At 35.7% G+C, this 20,998-nt stretch overlaps 1 protein-coding gene across 6 annotated transcripts in view; it reads left to right on the top strand.

Annotated features, from left to right (window-relative positions):
• The window catches only part of OCIAD1 (OCIA domain containing 1), a 42,581-nt gene extending 22,605 nt beyond the window's left edge, over positions 1–19,976 (top strand). For all 6 annotated transcript variants that reach the window (XM_020990307.2, XM_020990308.2, XM_020990321.2 and 3 more), the window contains 3 exons: positions 11,289–11,467; positions 14,856–15,008; positions 19,441–19,976. In XM_020990307.2, coding sequence (XP_020845966.1) covers positions 11,289–11,467; positions 14,856–15,008; positions 19,441–19,478 — 370 coding nt within the window. In that variant the 3' untranslated portion in view covers positions 19,479–19,976. The remainder of the gene's footprint in view (positions 1–11,288; positions 11,468–14,855; positions 15,009–19,440) is intronic.
• Positions 19,977–20,998: the final 1,022 nt, after the last annotated feature.

Genomic DNA, 20,998 nt, shown 5'->3' with positions numbered 1-20,998 from the left:
CTGTTTTCATCACATTCATCATTTTTTACAGCACAGTAATATTTCATTACATTTATGTACCACAGTTTGTTTAGCCATTTCCCAGTTGAGGAGCATTGAATTTGTTTCCTGTTCTTAGCTATCACAAAAACACTGCTATAAATGTCTTGGAGTAAATTGAGGCTTTCTTCTTACCAGTGGCTTCCTTGGAATCTCTGGCTCAGGGGATATAGACATTTTAGTCAATTTGTTTACGTAATTCCAAATTGCTTTCCAAAATGATTGTACTGTTTCATAGCTCTACCAGTCATTTAGTAAACATATTTTAAGAATCTGTTATATGTCAGGTACTGGGTGTAAAAAGTGGCAAAAGACTGCCTCAGGGTGCTTGCAATCCAACTGCAGAAACTATGCAAACAAATAATACACAAAGCAAGCTATGTATGGGACAAATAAGAAATAATTAACAGAGGGAAGGCATTGGAATTAAGAGGAGTTGGGAAGCTTCCAGTAAAAGGTGAAATTTTAGCTGGGGCTTAAAGGAAGCCAGAGAGGAAGGGTATTCCACGAATGGGGGACAGCCAGGAATGCCTGGTACAGAGATGGAGTGTCTTGTTTATGGAGCAGCTAGGGAACCAGTGTCACTGGATTGAAGAGTATGTGTCAAGAAATAAGGAGGCCACCAACAGTCTCTTATTGTGTCTTTCTTCTACAGTCTTTCCATTATTGACTGTTGACATTTTTTGTCAGTTCATAGAGTACGAGATGAAATCTCAGGGTTGTTCTGATTGACATTTGTCTTATTAGTGGTTTGGAACATTCTTTCATGTGATTTTTAAAACTTGGAAATTCTTCTTTTGAGAACTTTTTTTTAGGCAAATAAGAAGTTTGTTTACTACAGAATTTATGTTTTCCACTTTCTCAAACATTGGGTTATTGAATTCTATTGTTTCTGATTCTCCTTTGTCCAGTGTGTTCCATTGATTTGTATCTATTTTTTTTAACTAATACCAGATAGTTTTGATGACTGATGCTTTATAATATAGTTTGAAGTGTGGGAGTGCTATTCTCTGTTCTTCCCTACTTCTTTTCATCATTTCTCTTGACATTCTAGATCTTCAGTTTTTCCAAATGAATTTTGGTACTATTTTATGAAGTTCTAAATATGATCCCCTTGGTCATTTATTTGGTATAGCATTAAAATTATAATTATAATTAATTTTGGTTGTATTGTCATTTTTATTATATTGACTTGGCCTAATCATGAGCACTGAATATTTCTCCAGCTATTTAAGTTCTTTATTTCTTTAAGGAGCACTTTGTAATTAAATCTATGCAAGTCCTTTGTGTACTTGGGCAAGTTGATCCCTAGATATTTAATACATTTCATAGTTATTTGGAATTGGATTTTCCCTTCTGTCATTGTTTCTTGTGTTTTGTTATTATTATATAAAATGCTGCTGATTTTTTAGGATTTTGTGCCCTGCAGCTTTGCTGAAGTTATTGTTTCAGTATCTTTACAGATATCCTAGGATTTTCCAAGTGTCATGTTATCATATCATATCATCAGCAAATAGGGATAGTTTAATCTCCTATTTACCTATTTATTTATGCCATTTAATTTCTTTCTGTTGTCTTATTGCTGCTGTTGCTAGCAATTCCAGAACTATATCAAATAATAGTGAAGATAGCAGGCATCCTTGCTTCACTGTCACATATTTATTGGAAAAGGTTCTGGTGTATTCCTGTTGAATATGATATTTGCTTTTGGTTTTAGATACTTCTTGTGATATTTTTTTAAGAAGTCCCTACATCCCTATACTTTGTAGGGTTTTTAGCATAAAAGAGTGTAACACTTGGTCAAAGGTTTTTTCCACATCTATTGAGATGATCTTATGGTTTTGGATGTTTTGGTTTTTTAACAGATTAATTGTGTTGATTGTTTTACCAGTGTTGAACCATTCTTGCATCCTTGGTATAAATCCTATTTGATCATAATGAACTACTACTTTGACAGGATTTTGTTTAAAATTTTTGAATCATTGTTCATTAATGATATTGACCTGTGGTTTTCTTTCTGTGTTTTTGTCTTGGATTCTGTTAGGGTGGTGTTTTTTTCACCGTTTTTGAGACTGATTTGTGAAGTATGGGTTACTAACTGTTAGAAGTTTGATAGAATTTTCCTGTGAATCCATCAGGACCAGGAGTTTTTTCTTTGGTAGTTCCTTTATAACTAGACCTATTTCCTTTTCTGAAATTGGGTTATTTGAGATCTTTATCTGGTTTTCTGAATAGTTTGTGTATCTTATATTTTTGAAAATATTTTTCTGTTTATTATATGTTCTCAATTTTGTTAGCATATAGCCATGCATGATATGTTCTGATTATTCCTTTTATTTCTTCTGGTTTTCCTGTGCTTTCGACTTGCTAATTTGCTATTTTATTGATTTGATTTTCTGCTCTCTTTAATGAGGTTAGCTAAGAGTTTATCAGTTTGGGGTTTTTTTTAGTCTTCAAAAAACCAGCCTTTAGTTTTCTTTATCATTTGTGTGAGGTTTTTTTTTAAAATTTATCTTATTTCCCCTCTAATTTTTTTTTTGTTTGGGGTTTTTTTTTGTTTTGTTTTGATTTTTTGCTTTTTTGGTGAGGCGATCAGGGTTAAGTGACTTGCCCAGGGTCACACAGCTAGTAAGTGTTAAGCGTCTGAGGCTGGATTTGAACTCGGCTCCAAGGCCAGAGCTCTCCACTGCACCACCTAGCTGCCCCCTCCCCTCTATTTTTAATAGCTCCTCTTTGGTGCTTATTATAGGATTGATTATTTTGTTGACTTTCTAATTTTTTAAAATGCATGTTCGGTTTATTAATCCTCTTTTTCTGTTTTGTTAAATGTGCTTGTAAGGATATGATTTTTCCCCTGAAGGGTTGCTTTAGCTTCATTCCAGAAATTTTGATATGTTGTTTCATCATTGTCATTTTCTTTCTCTTAATTGATTCTGTGATTTGTTCTTTAACTTATTCATTATTTAGGATTTCATTGGTAAGTCTTCATTTGAATAGAATCTTTTGTTTGTGGTTACTGAATCAATCATTGATTTTATTGTGTTATGGTCTGTAAAGGATGTGTTTATTATTTCAGCTTTTTTACATTTGTTTGCAATATCCCTTTGCCCTGGTCAGTTTCTATAAAAGTTCCATGTGGTGCTGAGAAATTTGGGTTTTTTTGTTTGTTTTGTTTTGTTTGGCTAGGCAGTGGGGTTAAGTGACTTGCTCAGGGTCACACAGCTAGTAAGTGTTATGTGTCTGAGGCTGTATTTGAACTCAGATCTGCCTGACTCCAGGGCCGATGCTCTATTCACTGGGCAACCTAGCTGCCCCAATTTGTGTTATTTTCTTGCTGTCCATTTAGAAGATGCCATAAGTCTTTTAACTCCAGAATTTTGTTCAGTTCCATGTTTTCCCTTTTGCTTAGGGATATTGAAGACATTAAGGTTTCTTCTCTCCTTATTAGAATGTTAGTATGACATCATATAGCTCCTTCCAGTTGCTCACGTAAACTTACTGTTCTGGATTTCTCTTGGTCTTTTATTTGTATTCACAGTTCCTACGTAATGGTGATATTTTCATCAGAAACATTTAAAAAAGTCCTCTTCCATTTAAAAGTCCATTTTTTTTTCTTTGTATGATTATACCCAGTTCTATTACTCATGGTTGTAAGTTATCTCTTTATACCTTTTGGAATATTGTCTTCCATGGTCCCTGGTTTTTAGAAGAATCTGTCAAGTCTTATGTGATCTTGACTATAGTTTCTTGGTAGCTAAACTGCTTTTTTCCATTGTAGTACATGTATGGGAAATCTATATTTGGCTATGGCATTCCTTAAACTTTTCCTTTAGGGGCTGTTCCTTCTGGATCTGGGCAGTTTTCATATATTTCTTGAACTCTATTTTTAAAATCATAGTTTCTAGATCAGTTGTTTTTTATGTCATCTATCTTCCTCTTTTTTTGAATCTTTTGATTTTGTTGTAATATTTCTTTTGTTTCGTGGAATCATTGATTTATTTGGTCTGTTCTAATTTTATTCCAATTCTTTCTGAAGAGCTTTTTTGTTTTTTTCAGTGTTTTTTCTCGCTTTATTTTTTCTAGCTGTTTTGTGGAATTTCTAGATATTCTTGTGGAAGATCTAATTTTTTCTTTTAGTTTCTGCATACAATTGTTAGGGAATTAGATTTGCAAAATTTTTTGATACTGGCTGGTGTTTTCTTTAATTTTCTCATTTCCAACTTTAATTCCTTTATTAAAATGTTGTGCCAGAAGAATTGGAAATTGAGAGGATGCCCATCAATTGGGGAATGGCTGAGCAAGTTGTGGTATGTGAATGTAATGGAATACTATTGTGCTATAAGAAAGGATGAACAGGCTGACTTTAGAAAAACCTGGAAAGACTTACATGGTCTGATGCTGAGTGAAGTGAGCAGAACCAAGAGGACTTTGTACACAATAACAGCCACGTTTTTCGATGACTAATATTGTGAAACTGAACCCTTCTCAGCATTATGAGGATCTAAGACATCTCCAGAGGCCTCGGGATGGAAAATGCTGTCCACATCCAAAGAAAGAACTATGGAAGTCAAATTGCTATCACTTATTTTTACCTTCTGTTGAGTTTTGGTTCATCTTTCTGATGGTTCCTCCTATTGGTGCTTTAATTTTTACTTACAGCTTCACTAATGTGAAAATATGTTTAATGGGTATGTAAATGTAAAGCCTATATCAGATTATGCGCCATCTTGGGGAGGGTGGTGGGGAGGAAGGGGGAGAAAAATTTTCAACCCAAAAGCATATGGAAGTGATTGTTGATAAATCAAAATAAATTAATAAAATTTAAAAGAAAAAAAATGTGCCAGGGCCAGGCTTAGTCCTTTGCTATATTTAGATTCGGTGTTTAGAACCTGGTTATTCTTACACTGGTTTCCCAGTGTTTCTGTGATGACCTCCACCTCCCAGGGTTAGGCCTCCCTACATGTTTTAATTTCAGAGTGTTGTCTGTTGTAGGGCCCTCTGTGACATCTCTGGACAGAGTGCTAGGAACTAGTGCCTGGGTTGTCTGCTCCATTGTAATTTTTTTTTTAAGGGAATTGGAGTTAAGTGACTTGCCCAGGGTCGCACAACTAGTAAGTGTCAAGTGTTTAGTCTGAGGCCGGATTTGAACTGAGGTCCTCCTGAATCCAGGCCAGTGCTCTATCCACTATGTCACCTAGCTGCTCCTCCATTCTAATTTTTAAGGAAGTATTTTCTTCAGTGAGCTTTTGGACTTTCTTTTCCATTTGGCAAATTTTGCTTTTTAGGGCATTCTTCTCATTGGCTTTTTGGACCTCTTTTGCCATTTGGATTAGGCTATTTTTTAAGGTGTTGTTTTCTTCATTATTTTTTTGGATCTCCTTTAGCAAGCTGTTGACTTGTTTTTCATGATTTTCTTGCATCACTCTCATTTGTCTTTCCAGTTTTTCCCTCTACTTCTCTTACTTGTTTCTCAAACTCCTTTGAGCTCCTCCATGGCCTGGGATTGATTCGTATTTTTCTTGGAGGCTTTGGATGTAGGAGCTTTGGCTTTGTTGTCTTCTTCTGGTGTATGTTTTGATCTTCTTTGTTACCAAAGAAAGATTCTATGGTCTGACTTTTTTTGAGCCTTTGTTCGTTCATGATCCCAGCCATTTACTTGAGTTTTAAACTCTTTGTTAAGGTAGGGCTCTGCTTCCAGTGTAGAGAATGTTCCAAGCTTCGGGGGTTTTGTGCAGCTGTTTTCAGAGATACTTCTAGGGACCTGTAAATTTTCAGTTCTTCCAAGGTGGTATGATCAAGGGCGAGGTGTTTACTCCTTTCCTGGCCTGTGCTCTGGTCTATGAGTGACCACAAGCACTCTTTTTTTGCCTTGGAACTGTTAGGAGGATTTTGTCTGCAGCTCCACTACAAGCTCCACCACACCAGCGCTCTTCCTCGCCTCAAGATTGCCACCTAGAATTATGACCCAGATCCAAGCACGGGCAAAGGAAGAGAATCCTGCACCAGCAGAGAGATCCCTGCAATGCCCCTCTGATCAGCCACTCGATTTCTCCTCAGTCTGTGGGCCAGAAGCTCTGGAAGCAGCAGCCGCCCTGGGGCTGCACTGGGGCTGGGACCACACTTCCTTCTCACCACAATTACAGACTTTTCCGGCTGACCTTCTAAGTTGTCTTTGGCATTCATGAGTTGAGAAGTCTGGAAACCGCCACAGCTGCCCATGAATTCAGTCCTCTGAGGCCTGTTCTGCCTGCGCGCCCATGCCAAACTGTGCTCCTTTCCCCACCCAGTTCAATATACCTTTCTGATCGACCATCCAGGCTGTCTTGGGCTGTAAATTTATTTGACTCTGTCTTTTTTGTGGGTTCTGCTGCTTTAGAATTTATTCAGAGCCATTTTTTACAGGTATTTGGAGTGGTTTGGGGGAGAGCTCAAGCAAGTCACTGCTTTTACTCTCCCATCTTAGCCCTGCCCCGTCTTTGTTTTTTTAAATGTCTTTTCTTTCTCTGTTAGCACATCTTGGACTGTGATGTTAAAATGTAAGTATAGTGACTTGATAATGAAAAGTTTTCTTTATAAAAATCTTTGCAAATCTTTTCTGTTTTTCTTATATTTGTTCTCCCGTTTTCATTTCTAAGTGTCCTCAGAAAGTCTTTGCTTAGTTGAGTCTCTTGCTAAGCTTTTTTAAAAAACTATTTGTATTCTCCATGTCTTTGATGTTTTGATGTGGTCCTGTTTATAATCTTCCCTTCATCTCTGTTAAGAGTTTATATTCTGAACTAGTGGTAACTTGGTCTATCTACTTGACTAAAATGTGTGACTCATTCGCTGACTAAATTGTTTTCTAAACTTATTGAATCTTTCTGTTATAACAATTGATTTGTGTCAGTCAGTCAGCTAGTATTTACTAGGTACCTGCAGGGTCTAGGGATACAAAGAAAAATCCTTGCCCTGAAGGAACTTATGTTTTATTGGGCAAAGCAACACTATTTAAACATACAGAATGAATATATATACAAATAAGTAGAAGGTAGTTATGTACAAAGCAGTTAGGGAAGGAAAAGTGTGGAAGGTGTGCTGATGATCAGAAAAGGCTTTGTGAGGAAGGTGGTACTTGATCTATCCTGGAAGAAGAGAGCATACTGTGAGGCAGGATGAGAAAGGAATGCATTGCTGACATGAGGAAAGGCCAGTGCAAAAGCGTGGAAATGGAGTGGAGGGCCCTGTTAAAAAAAAATAGAAAAAGACTAGTTTAGTGGGAGTGCAGAGTGGGAGAAGAGTAATATATAATGAGGTTACAAAGACAAGTTGAGACCAGGTCCTAAAGGGTTTTAAGAACCAGAGGAGTTTATATTTACCCTATTAGGCAATAGGGAGCCACTGGAATTTACTGAATGAGGGAGTGATGTAGTCAGATTTTTCATTTTTGGCAGCTCTATGGAGGATGAATTGGAGGGAGGAGAGACTTAAGCCCAGGAGATAAACAAGGAGGCTGTTTCAGTAGTCCAGGTGAAAGGTGGTAAGGCCCAAAAAAAAGGAGGTAGCTATGTGCATAGACAGAAGTTCAGATGTTGTAGAAGTAGGAACAGCAAGATTTGGAAACTGTTTGGAAATGTGAAATAAGGGAGGAGTCGGAGTCTAGGATTTCTGTATGAAGCCATTATAGTCTGCATTCCTCTATTGGTTACTCATTTCTCATTATGCATAATTTGTTTGAATAGGTCAAGATTGAATTGTTTCAATTATCTGTCATCTCTTTTTTGCATTTTTATTCTATTAGGTGTTTATTAATTTTTGTCTTTGTTCTAGTAAGTCTAAATAGATTGACAGTGGCTTTTATTACTCACATAAGTAATTAGTATTTTCCTGTCTGTTAAAATATAATCAATTACATTTTTATTCTGTTCTTCGATGTCCTTTGCCATACCACTTCTTTTCTTCAATAAATTATCAGTAATACATAAGCACAAGGCTTTGTAGTTGACTTATCTTTTGCCCTTCTCAATCCCTTTTTCCTGAACCATGTTTTCCAGTGTATTTCTCTTCATCTTCACATATTCCTCATCTTCACATATTCCCACCTTTGCATTGAAGTTACTAAATGTCAAAGTATTTGTTGATATATTTGGAGGAGAGAAATTATCAAGTTCTTTGTAGAATTCTCTACCTTTTCATCCACTGTAAGAGATGTTGGTTCATGATCTGCAATTGTTTTTTATGGATATCTTTTTGCAAATACCTATCATGAGAAAGGCAATACGAAATATGTTCCATTATATGTTTCTTAATTGCTTTGGGCAGTCAAATGAGATAATATTTGTGAAGAACTCAACACAGTTACTGGAACATAGTAGACATTTTAATAAGTGCTTATTCTCTCACTTCTTCCCTTTGGAAGCCTGAATAAAACTACTGGTTCCTTTAGCAAAGAAGAACCCATGAGCCTTTCTTTAGTTCAGCTACAGTAAATTCTAGTGTTGTTTATAATGAGAATGTCAAGATTAAGATAATTCATTTCTTCAGTACAGTGTTCACTGATTGGTGATTGGAAGAGAATCTCACATAGTACCAACAGCTGAGTCAGTTTATAGATAGTCTAAATGCTGTGATTCTTATCACTGTTCTCTTCCATGACCGTCACTATCACTGCATAAATAGAAAGGGACTGCACAGAAAGGAGCACCATTTATATTTTTCTTTATTTCATGGATTATCATGGCTCAATAATTCATCACCCAACACTTACTAGTGATGAGCCCCTTCCATATTTATCTGAGTTCAGAAAGCTTTCTCTCATCCTCAGAAAGTAGATGTAGTCCATTGCCAGAGCTTTTTTCAGCTTGTTTTAGGAACTGTCAGCTTATGTTGAACTAGCATAGTCATTAAGAACCCTGAGTAACCTCCATGCTATGATAAAACATCAAAGTAGTACTTATTAGTATATTCTATATCACAGTAGCATTACTGAAAACTTGTATTTATGTGTGAGATAGTTTTTATTCATTTTGCAGCAGTTATGTTTGCTTATGTATAGAAAGAAACACACTGTGGCCCCAGCTTAGGAAACATTGGCTTTTAGCTAGAGTTCAAGGCCTTTCATCATCTGGCTTCCGTGTAACTTTCTGGCTTTATTTCACATTTATGTAGTGTTTTAGAGTTTCAAAACAACCTCTCCACAACCTTATCTCAACAATCTTCATATTTATATTATTCCAGGTAATATAAATATTATCACCATTTTATAGATGAAGGAATAGTATTTTAAGTAAATTGCTTAAGGTCACATAGCTAGTGTTAGAGCCAAGACTTGGTTCTAATTCTTCTGCTTCTCCATCTAGTATACAGTGAAAAGTGTGCTGGATTTGGAAATAGAGGATCTGATTTGAATTCTGTTTCTTCCACTTCTCTTTGAGCTTTGATTCCTCATCTCTAAAGTGAGAAGTTTGGATTGTATGACTTCTAAGTTCCTTTCAGCTCCGAATCTATGATTTGCACACTATTTCCCCTAAATACTCAGGTGCCCCACAACTCGTTTCATGCCTTTCCCACCCTGTGCCATTGCCTATGCTTTTAACTCTTTCACATATCTTTTTTCCCATGTCTCCATATTGAGTATCTACTCATCTTTCAAAGTTCAGCTTAAATGCTACTTCCTTTGTGAAGTGTTATCGGCATAAAAAATCTTTTCTGGGGCAGGTAGGTGGCACAGTAGATAGAGTACCAGCCCTGGAGTCAGGAGGACCTGAGTTCAAATGTGGCCTTAGACACATAACACTTACTAGCTGTATGACCCTGGCCAAGTCACTTAACCCCATTGCATAACAAAAGCAAAAAAAAAAATCTTTGCCCTCATGTTCTTACAGAATTTATAATCTTTCTGAGCTTATAGTAATTCTGATTTATATTATCTTTGACTCTGTATATGTCCTTTCTAAAAACTGTATGCTCTTGAAGCCCGAGAACCAGATCTTATTTATATTATCTCTTCTAATACCCAATATATTATACATAGTATGCATTTATAAATGTTCACCAAATGAAGAAATATATGTGTGAATAACATGCTGATTCAAAAAGCTATCCTCAAAATGTCTATCTCTACCCTGACCTCACTGGCTTCCTGTCATTTCATAGAGCCTACCAAAGACCAGGAAGCATCTCTCCCTGTTCCTGCCTCCAAAATAAATAAAGAAATGAACAGCATGAATTTATATCGATCAATATATGCATTTATTTTGTGCTTGTGTTTGCATTTAGTAAGTGCTTACTGTGCACCAAGCACTGTGGTAGGCAGAAAGACAAAAACAAAATTCTCATTGGTCAAATATGTCAAATCATATTAAGAAGGTTTGATATTGTTAAGTATTATAATCCACATGCTATAATAGATCTCACCAAAAGAATATTCTTACATTGATCAATAATTGTCATCATCATTACTAATTACAAACATTTCTTAACTCATATCGTGCTTGGAGTCTAGGATTAGAGGGGTATACTCCAATAGAATCTGTCTTCCAGAGGTTTGCTGTTTGTTTAGTTCAGGAAAACAGTTATAAAAAGGTAAATAATAGTGGCTGACATTTGTATTGTATTTTACATATATTATCTCATTTGAAATTTTTAGCAAACCTGTTAGAGGAGCAGTCCAGGTATTGACTTCATTTTATAGATGAGGAAACTGCTAATATAATGAACAGAGATTTCAAGGGACTTTCCCTATATTACATAGGTAGTAAGTAGCAGAGCTGGACTGTGAACTTCAGCCTTCAAACGCCTCGTTCAGTGTTTTTTACACCGTACTACTATAGGCTAAAGGCTACATGAGTGATAGGGACAGGTGCCACAGAGGTTCAGAGGAGTCAAATTGATGCTACACTTGGTGTCATCTATGAAACTCATCTGTTCTATAAGATTTGATTTAGTCACATTAGTAAAGAATCTACTGATAATGTTATATAGAACTGGACCTAATTTTTAGTTAGTGTTTTTCTTCTCAAAGTTCTGTAAAATACTTTATTAATTACTAGAGTAGTCTTTGATCCTTGTCATGTTTCTCATTTAAAGTGTAAAAGTTTGGGGAGTGTTAGATTAGAGGTACCATTTGTTTTTATGTCTTAGTCCTAAAGATAGATTTGATTATATTGTTTAAAATTACTATGTTAAAATTTTTCATCCAAGTACTTTGAAAATAAGATTGTTCTGGGTCACTAACATATCATTTTTTTTTTCATTGTGGTTTCATTTCTCAGATATTTTTCACAAAAGCCAGGATTTGAGACAAAAATGCCTGCACATTCATCTTTTGGAACATCTCCCACATCTGAAAGCAGTGCAAAAGAAGGTCCTTTTCCTCCTTATGAACCAGTCCCTTTCAGTGCTTCCATGAATGAATCTACTCCTACCGGTATTACTGATTATAATACACAAGGTATAATTTATCTTGAAATGAATTTCATTATTTTATAGTTCAAATGTAATAATATTTAGTTATAAGAATAATGCACTTTTAAAATAATTTTTAACTATGAAATGTTCTCTATCCATTTTCTCACTTGTCCCGTAGAGGTGGGTAGCACAAGTATTATTACTACTAGTTGATAGAAGTCTGCAGCTTGATTTTAATGGTAGCAGAAAATTTACTGCAGAAATATTCTAATTCTATATATTTTTTAACCATCATAATTTTTGAGTTCCCAAAAACATTATTACATGCTCACAGGTTTTATAATTTTATTAAGCAGTGTTTCTTAAACTTTCATTACTGCCAAAAATTGCTTATTGGTCTACCATTTTGGTACTGAATTTTTTGAAAAAAAGAATTTGTATTAATAGAATTTTGTTTTCACAAAGCCATTATATTTCTCATTGTTTTTCTTCTCTGACATTGGTAGGTTTTATAAATTTTGACTCTTCTATTTGTGCCACACTTTGCCCTTTTATAATTTCATCAGCTTTCATAGGTTCAGTAATCATCTCTGTGCTGACGACTCCTAAATCTATATAGTTACCCTCAATATCTCTCTAATGAACTCTAGTCCAGCATCTCCAACAGCTTCGTGGAGATCTTCACATTTTATAGCTCCTGATTATAAAGCACCAGAGATGATATGTATGCAAATATATTGTTGCCCTTTGAAAAACATTTTATAAGTATGCTAACAAACATTTCCTAAACTATTTTTGAGAAAATCTTGTGTTCTGTGCATTGCAAATAGGGGTTCTGTGAAAAGCAGTTTGGTGAGTAGGCAGAAGTGTGAGATTTTGTTTCAGAAAATCTCATTTTGAATCCCTTCTTTATCACTTAACCATGTATGTCTTTGGGCAATTCACAAAACCTCTCTGGGTCTTAGTTTCCCCATCTGTAAAATGAGGAGGTCAGATTAGATAACCTCAAAGGTCAAATGCAGCTGTAAGTCTGTGATGTCCTGATCCTGTCTGAAATAGAACAAATCGTCTTTTTTTTAATACACCTCTCTCCTCCAAACTTCCTATTTCTCTAGAGAACACTATTATTCTTTAGTAATCTCACTTCAGATCTGAAGCCCCTGAATTTTAAGAAACTTGCCTAAATTTACATAGCTGATTGGAAGAGCAAGGATTATTAGAACTCGGGTCTCCTGATTCCTTTTTTTGATAAACTGGCCTCTTCAGTCTTGATTTTGACCAATAGACACCAGTGTGCATCCCAGGTCTGGACCCATGCTGGGAGCCTTTCTACCTCCATTGTACCTACTTGAGGTTGTACTGCACTGGGATGCCTTTTGAAAAGTGGTTTATTGAAACATGAATGTAGGACCTTAGTGAGAAAATAGCAACATAATAAGAGCAAGAGAAAATATTCACCAACCCTTCAGTACCTGCTATGTACAAAGCATTGAGTTAAGGGAGAGGAAAAAAAGACTGTACCTATATCATGTGTATTTTTCTGCATTTTATAAACCTATTTTTGTTTTGAAAAAATGTTTAATTAGGGCTCCTAAACAGAATCATCCTTTATGAAATGTCTTTTTTTCAGTTTCCTTGATTTTTCAGTTGTATTCAAAATAAATCATACCCTTTTTGTCTTCAAGTAATAACAACTTTGAAGAATATTTTAGGATTTACATAAAAAATTCAGGTTATTTGCAGTGTGTAATTTTGATAAAAAAAAATTCTGTAGAAATGTATATGTAGACGTTTTCCCTTAGTTTTTGATGAACTGGCTTGGTTTTTGCCCTGAAGGAAGATCTCAGAGGTGAAGTGCTTGCTTTTATTTTGCTTTGTCAGTGAGTACTACTAATTGTATCCACTTCCACTTGTTTTAAACTACTACTTATCTTAGAGATAATGTATAGTGCTAAGGTTTTCAGAAATGGCCTCTGAGGAAAGTAAAGTTATAAATGTTGGCTCTTACTCGAGGCATTTTGTAGATTTCCTGATAAAAATATGAGTTTAGATGACACCTCTTTGTGGTTCCACCTCATCTTTGGCATGTATTTTGTAATGAAGTAAACAGGAAAAAAAATTGTTCTTGAAGCCCCATTGCTGGGATTGGTATTATTTTGAATACAAACATAGATATGTCTGTGTGTATGTGTGTGTGTGTGTGTGTGTGTGTGTGTGTGTACATGAATAATGCACATATGCATATATATATATGTGAGGGCTATGTATACATATATAAACATAAAATATTTAAGTATATATTAGTTATTACACTTATCTGTGGACTAGAAATTCTACAATTATGAGTTGTCATTTGTCTTTGGGTTGGGGCAGCTAGGTGGTGCAGTGGATAGAGCACCGTCCCTGGATTCAGGAGGACCTGAGTTCAAATCCGGCCTCAGACACATAACACTTACCAGCTGTGTGACCCTGGGCAAGTCACTTAACCCCATTGCCTAAAACAACAACAACAGAAAAAAACCCAAACATTTGTCTTTGGGTTACTAAGCAAATCTAAGTACTCCCGGGTATAAAATTTTTCATCTTTAAAAGTTGCACATTCTGTTCCCTATACCTAATCAATAAGTACTGGTTGATTATCCAGAATTGGTGGCAGTTTCTATCTCTGAGGTATCTTATGGAATTATTAATTAGAAAAAGTGATAAAAAATATTGTATTTGACCAGGGGTTCTTAACATTACTTTTTTGTGTCATGAACTCCTTTGGCCATCTTGTGAAGCCTGTGGACCCCTTCTCAGAATAATATCTATTGTTTATATTCATAATCGAAGAAGATGCTAAATTGCACTTATAGAAGTAAGTGAAAATAAAGATATATGTAATCTTTCCCCAACTTAGTTCATAGACACCCTGAATGCTTTTCACAGGTGGGTCTGTGGACCTGAGGTTAAGAACCCTTGTATTAAATACATAGAAATGCTAAGTAGTAATAAAAGGTAATAGCTAGATATATATAAATGCAAACTTTGATTTTGCTTTAGTTCATATCTTTTTTTGGTAAGTCATACTTTCTCTTTAATTCTGTGTGTAGTCTCAGTATTTTTCCATTTCATAATATCTTAAAGAGTTTAAATTGGTATCTTCTGTGATAATGTAGAGCATACTTTTTCTTGCTAGATTTAATCCGTAGCAGTTACAGATTTTGACTTTAAGCTTTGAAATAAGTTAAACAGCCTTAAAATGCGAGAGGAACTGATTTTCCCCTCGGTTACTTTTTTTTTTAAAAAATAAGATATGTTTCGAAAGCATGGTGGCAAAAACTTGAACTGTTTATTTGCTATAATGTATGATCAAATGGGACTTACCATTTGAGTTACATTGCATTTATACCATACCTTCTATGATCATTTATCTCCTTTCATTGTTTTAGAACCTGATGCAACTGTGGAAGAAAGTCCTAAGAGAAAAGTTGTTACATATGAGGAATTAAGGAATAAGAACAGAGAAACATATGAAGTAACCTTGTCACAAAAAGGTGACACCCCACTCAAATCTATGCAGGAAAGAACACCAAAAAAACAAGGTACAGTAGCTTATTAGGCAGTCATTTTTCTTAGTGGCATTGTCAATTGCAGCATTAGTTCTATTATTTGTTATGTTTCTTCATTTCTTAGAAATTAAATTTTATAAATTATGTTTAAATTTTAAAAATGGAATATTACATTTTAAATTAGAATTTGGTTGTGTTAAAATTTGATAGTTCTTAGTATCTTGAATTTAACTTAAATTACTTTTGAAAATAGATACTGACTCAAAAAGAAATAAGATTTTCTTACAAACATACTAAAACTTAAGTAACAGTATGGCACAGCAGATAGTGATCCCCTAGGAATTAGGCTGACCATTGGCAAGTCCCTAACCTCCCAGTGCTCTAAGTTACTCTTTAAGTTACAGATGAGTTTCTGGTTTGCACCATTAGAGGGGAGTTTCCACAACTGTAGAAATTACGTGTCTGTGCCATAGCAGAACTTTGGAGATTGCTAGCAATTTCTGTTGAATGGTGAAGTTAGAAGCCAAATTATAAAGAGTTAAAAAGATGAGAAGAAAAGAAGGGGAGGTACTTATTGTAGATAGAATTTTCAAGGAGTTTATCCACAAGAGAGATAGAGGATGATAGAGGGGATGGATGGATCAAGTGAGGGCTTTTTGAGATTGGGAAGACAAGGGGCATGTTCATTGGTAGTAGGGAGACAGCCAGTAGACAAAGAGAAATTGAAGATAAGTGAGAGAAATGAGTTGATATGGGGGTCGATCTGCTAGAGAAGACAGAATGGAAAGGGATTACTTGCATGTACAGAGAGAGGGATTTGCTTTGGCAAGGAGAACGGTCGCCTCTATAATATGAGAGAGGTAAAAGAAGAAATAATGGCAGAAGTCAAGCTAGTAGTATGAGATGAGGAGGGGAGAAAAAGGAACTCAGTAAATGACTTCAATTTTCCCAGTGAAATATGAGGCAAATATGAGCTGAGAGTGTGGGTAGAAGGGAGACCCATGAGACGTTGGGTACAGTTGCTGTGGTAAGAGGTGTTAATGAATTGGTTAGGAGTCTGTGAAAGAATCATTTTGCTGCAGTGAGGACCCAGTTGAGATGAAACAGGAATTTGTAGTGGACCCAGTTAGCATGGTTTTGTGATTTTTCCCTAGCTTCGTTCAGCAGCACATGAATAGGAGAGACAGCAGCAATTGGTGGAAGTAATCCAAGACTGTGACTTGGCAGGTCAAGATTGGCAGTGGGATCAGTAGCAAGGTATTCAAGAGTAGAGAGGTTAGTGTAGAGTTGAACTGGTTCACCAAAGGGTCAAGATGAGAAGGGAAGAGAGTAGCCAATTTAGGGGTGATGGCTTGGAAAAGATGGAGAGTTTGAGGGGCTGGAGGTAATAGTGAGAAGAAAGAATAGGATTAGGGGCTATAAGGCAGGGAAAGGCGGAATAATAAAGTATTATGATAAGATAAAGAATTTTAGGGTTCTTGAACATGGAAGCACTTGTAGATAATAGCAAAATCAAGGGTGTGTAACCATCTCTGTATAGCTGTGAGGTGGGGTAGAGAAGTAGGTCATCAAAAGTGAGTAAATTGAAAGTCTTGTGAGCCAGACACTGAACTCATGAAGGAAAGAAGGAGAATGTCCTGGGCATTGATATGTAACAGCTAACAGAATCTTGATTGGGTGATAAATATGGATTGATCCTCTAAAAGAGGAGGAGGAGGTTACCTCCTCCTAGATAGAGATTGATAGAGAGTCTGGAAGTGGCATTGGGGAGCATGGAGTATTTTGACTCCTCCACTGTGAGCAGTGAGTCAGAGGGGGTCACTAAGGATGCCATTTCATCAGGAGGGAGATTGAAGGAGTTAAATTGATTGTGGCTGTTGTACAAAGCCTTTTGTTTTGATTGTTTTTTAACTTTTTTTAGGGCCCACAGCACATTCTTTTGCATGTTCTCAGAGCTGTTTATCCTTTGAGTGGATGTGATTTTTAAAAACTTGCTTATTTGGAGTTAAGCCTAGTTGAGATGAATGAGAACCCTGGACACAGCAATTCATGACTATAATCAGTTTGACTGGAATTCTAAAGATGTTTTGAGCAATGGCAGTGACATAGAGAAATATATATGGTGTCCTGTGATGATTTTAAAAGGACAAGACTTTTCTGGATATGTTCATTCTAATATAGATCTTTTTAAAAGTTTCATAGTCATATCTAATAAACTACAATTTTTATAACTTACATATATCATCTCGTTCTTCATTTTAGACACAATTGGACAAACTTTGTTTTCAGTTTATTTTAGCCTTTAGTTCTCCCTCTAGCATTCGGGCATTGCACAAAGCACATGAAACAATCAAACTTTCTGGTCAAAACAAGTTAGTCCTTATTTGGGGCATATTTTAAATAGCGTTGTTTTCTCAAAATAGAATGGCATTGCTATTTTCTTGAGTTGTTTTCACAGTGTAGAATTCATTGTTTTTTAAGTTGTGGAATTTAAAAGGATGTGTCATTGTTTTCAGAAGTTTACTATTCTGTTTTATAAATTAAAGAAAGGAAGGAAGAGGTCCTTGGCACTGAACTTAGGAGTCATTTCTGGATGGGCAAACAAAACTTCATAGCAGAGAATTCTAAACAGTTATAAAACATCAGCACTCTTGTTTTCCATTAGTTCTTTAAAATTGTCATCATCTAAGTACAGGCTTGCCCCCAGTTTAAGACAGTTTTATTGTTCAATTCAACTAATGCTTGTTTGGTGTTTTCTATATATGTGCAAGGCACTATGCAGATTTATAAAACAGATAAATTACAGAGCGATAATTCACATTACAAAAGGATTCCTCCCTTTGTAAGAGGATTTAGTTATTTTAAATAGAAAGGTCCCTAATGCATTTCACATATGAGTAATTTCTAAAAGTATTATTTTCATGCAGCTTCTCAGTAATATATGTTATGTAAATTCTGTTGTGTAAAGTGAAACATAACTGTCTTTAAAAGGAGATTTTGCTTTCATTTACTAATATAACCCACCATGTATATGTCTATATATGTATGTGTGTGTGTGTGTGTGTGTGTGTGTGTGTATATATATATGTGTGTGTGTGTGTGTGTGTGTATATATATGTATACATATACACACACACAAAGCAATTTTTGCTTTCTACGATAACAGAAAATATTTGTGGTTTCATAGTGCATATTGTTATAATATGGTTTTGTTGGAGATGTAAGACATTGAGTAATATAAGTATTGTGATATGATTATATGCCAGCTAGCCATTTCAAGAACTATCTCATCTTTTTTCCTTGTCTTCTTATCTCACTATACTTTTTCCTAATCTTATTTAAGCTTTTTTATTTTGAGAGTCATTGAAAATGAATGCTTTTTATTTCTTCAATACTGCTTGATAGTGAATATGACCTTTTACCCTCTTCCCTATGTCCTTATCTCACCCCATCCCACTCAATGGAAATGATTGTTATAGAAGCTGAAAGGACACTGTTAACATTGTATCTACCTTCCCTCCTCTCCCAGCCTTGGGACCCTTTTCTGAGGAGAGCCTTCTACCCCCAACATGGCCCTTGGGGAACTATAATCCAATTAGTGAAGAAATATGAGTAATACTATAATTTGGAATCACAGCCATCATAAGATCATAGATTTAGAGGGGGAAAGAAGCTTGGAGGCCATTGAGTACAACTCTTTAATTTTACAGATGAGGAAAGTGAGACTCAGAGGTTAAGTGACTTGGCCAGGGTCACACAGCTAGTGTTTAAAGCCGGATTTGACTCTTCCTGACTCCCAAGTCAGGCCTCATATCAATTCATTAACAAGCATTTTTTAAGCAGCTACTTATTTGCCAGGAACTATCCTAGATTCTAGGGATGCTGGAACAAAAAGGAACTAGTCCATGTTCTCAAGGAGTTCATTTTAGGTGAGACCACATGAACACATGTAAGAATATAACACAGATCCAGCTGGGATGAGCCTTAGAGAGCGTCCTCTCCAACCTCCTTACTTTACATATGAGCGAACTTGAGCATAGAGAAGGTGAGTCCCACAGGTACAGAACTAGGATTTGAACCCAGTTCCTTTGACTCCAAATCCAGTGTTCTTTCTATTCTGGTATGTTGCTTATGTTATGTTACAGGTTATACAGGCTTTTATGGACCAAAAACCTAACCTTGTCTTTATGACATTGTTTCTGTGTGAAAATGTTTTGGTTTTGGTTTTTTGTTTTGTTTTGGTTTTGAATTTCAAACAAGTGATTTATGAATAAGCTTTTGGAATGCAGCCCAGTGGTAAGTTAAGACTGTAATAAAACATTTCATGTTTAATATTAGATGTAATTACTAGATTTTCTTGTGCTTCTGGATGAAGGGGGGGGGAAATGGCTTTTCTTTATTAGCAGATTTTTTAAATGGTATTGTAAAAATTTAATTATTTATAACTGTGTGCTTAATTCCTTAGGGAAAGTAAACCAATATGGAGATACTTGGGATGAGTGAAAAATGTTGTTGTCTACTGAAGAAAGTTTGTGTTGAGTCTACTGGAGAGAATTTCAGCTAACCAGCATCATCTAGGTGGTCATGAGCATCTGCAGGAGACTGCAGAAGCAGACTCCACAAGCATGTTTAAAAGAAGAAATTTGGGTTTTAGTAGTGTGGTTTAACAGAAGGTTTAAAATTAATTGTGGACTTTATGGTTAATATTGTATCAGTATGCATACACAGCTTGGGAAACTACATGAATGAAGGTACTGGATTATGATTTTATGGAGTTTATAAAATCATTTGCAAATAACTCTTAAAGTATCATCAAAAGACTCTGATGGGCTGGAATGGGCACAGACAGATCAAGTACTATAATGGGTGTTTGTGCACATATGGGCAAAGCAACCAAAATGTTAAGTATTAAAACCCCATGTGAAGAATTTGCTTTTTTTTTCCCCTAAAACATTTGCCATGTCTTCGTGTATATCTTGTCAATTAAAGTTGAAAACAATATGCAGCCATTCCTGTATTTATTGAATACGTGGTTCTGTCCTTTTAGCTTATAGTGAACTTGCAAGCATATATTTACAGGCAGATAGAGTTGCATCAGGATAGGAAATAGAACTTCTGGTCATCTGTTTTATTAGAATATTGACTTTGGGATAAGGAGACCTGGGTTGAAACATCAGCTGAATCACTTGTATTTCCTTGGGAAAGTCATATCCTCTTTAAAGGCCTCAATTTCCTTATCCGTAAAATGATGGGGTTTGACTTGATGACTAAGTTACCTCCCTTGATCTTAGAACATTTTAAATTATTTTAAGAGTAAATGTGAGTCATCATCAAATGACTGCTCTGACAAATCTGTATGCATTGTATTGGAAAAGAAATGGCTGAAAGGCCAAGCAAGCATATTTCAAAAATAAAACCCTCCATGTTGTACAGGTCCTTTGGGAACAATAATTTGGCACACTCTCATTCTTTGCTGTAAACCCAATTTGTGATCCTGTTTCAGGGCAGATAAAAATGTTCTTACGGTTTTACCACATCCTATTGTGGATCATGTATAACTACCACATAGAATACAACTTTTGATTTCTGTATAAATGTTCCAGTAGTAATGATAATGAAGTAAAGAAGCTGATGTGTTCTGGTAAAGCCTAATTGAGAAGTCTTTGGGGGATCCTACCTGTCATGTATTGGAGGAAATGGGAGTTACCCCTAAAACTTTGATGGCAGGGGAAATTGTACAGGCTGTTTGAGATGTACTTGTACATGAACTTAATTTTGAAATAACTAGCCCAGCAAGGTGGCCTGAGGGCTATGGAAGTCTGTTTCCCTCAACCAGGTGCTACCGGAGTTTGAGGAAATTTTCTTTTGGTGGACAATGAGTATCTGATAGTATTCCAGGTTATACTCCACCACTTCTTAGCACTAATCTTCTGGCCAAGGCACAATTCCTCACTTATTCCTTGTGCCCATCACCAAACCTTTCTTCACCAATACCAGGCACGGTAAATCTTTAATTTTTAAAT

This window comes from Phascolarctos cinereus, unplaced genomic scaffold, assembly GCF_003287225.1.
Source record: "Phascolarctos cinereus isolate Bilbo 61053 unplaced genomic scaffold, phaCin_HiC Scaffold_9;HRSCAF=440, whole genome shotgun sequence".
In the NCBI taxonomy this organism is placed as follows: Eukaryota; Metazoa; Chordata; class Mammalia; order Diprotodontia; family Phascolarctidae; genus Phascolarctos; species Phascolarctos cinereus.
The sequence above is the reverse complement of the archived record's forward strand: the minus strand, read 5'-3'. Positions and strand labels throughout refer to the sequence as shown.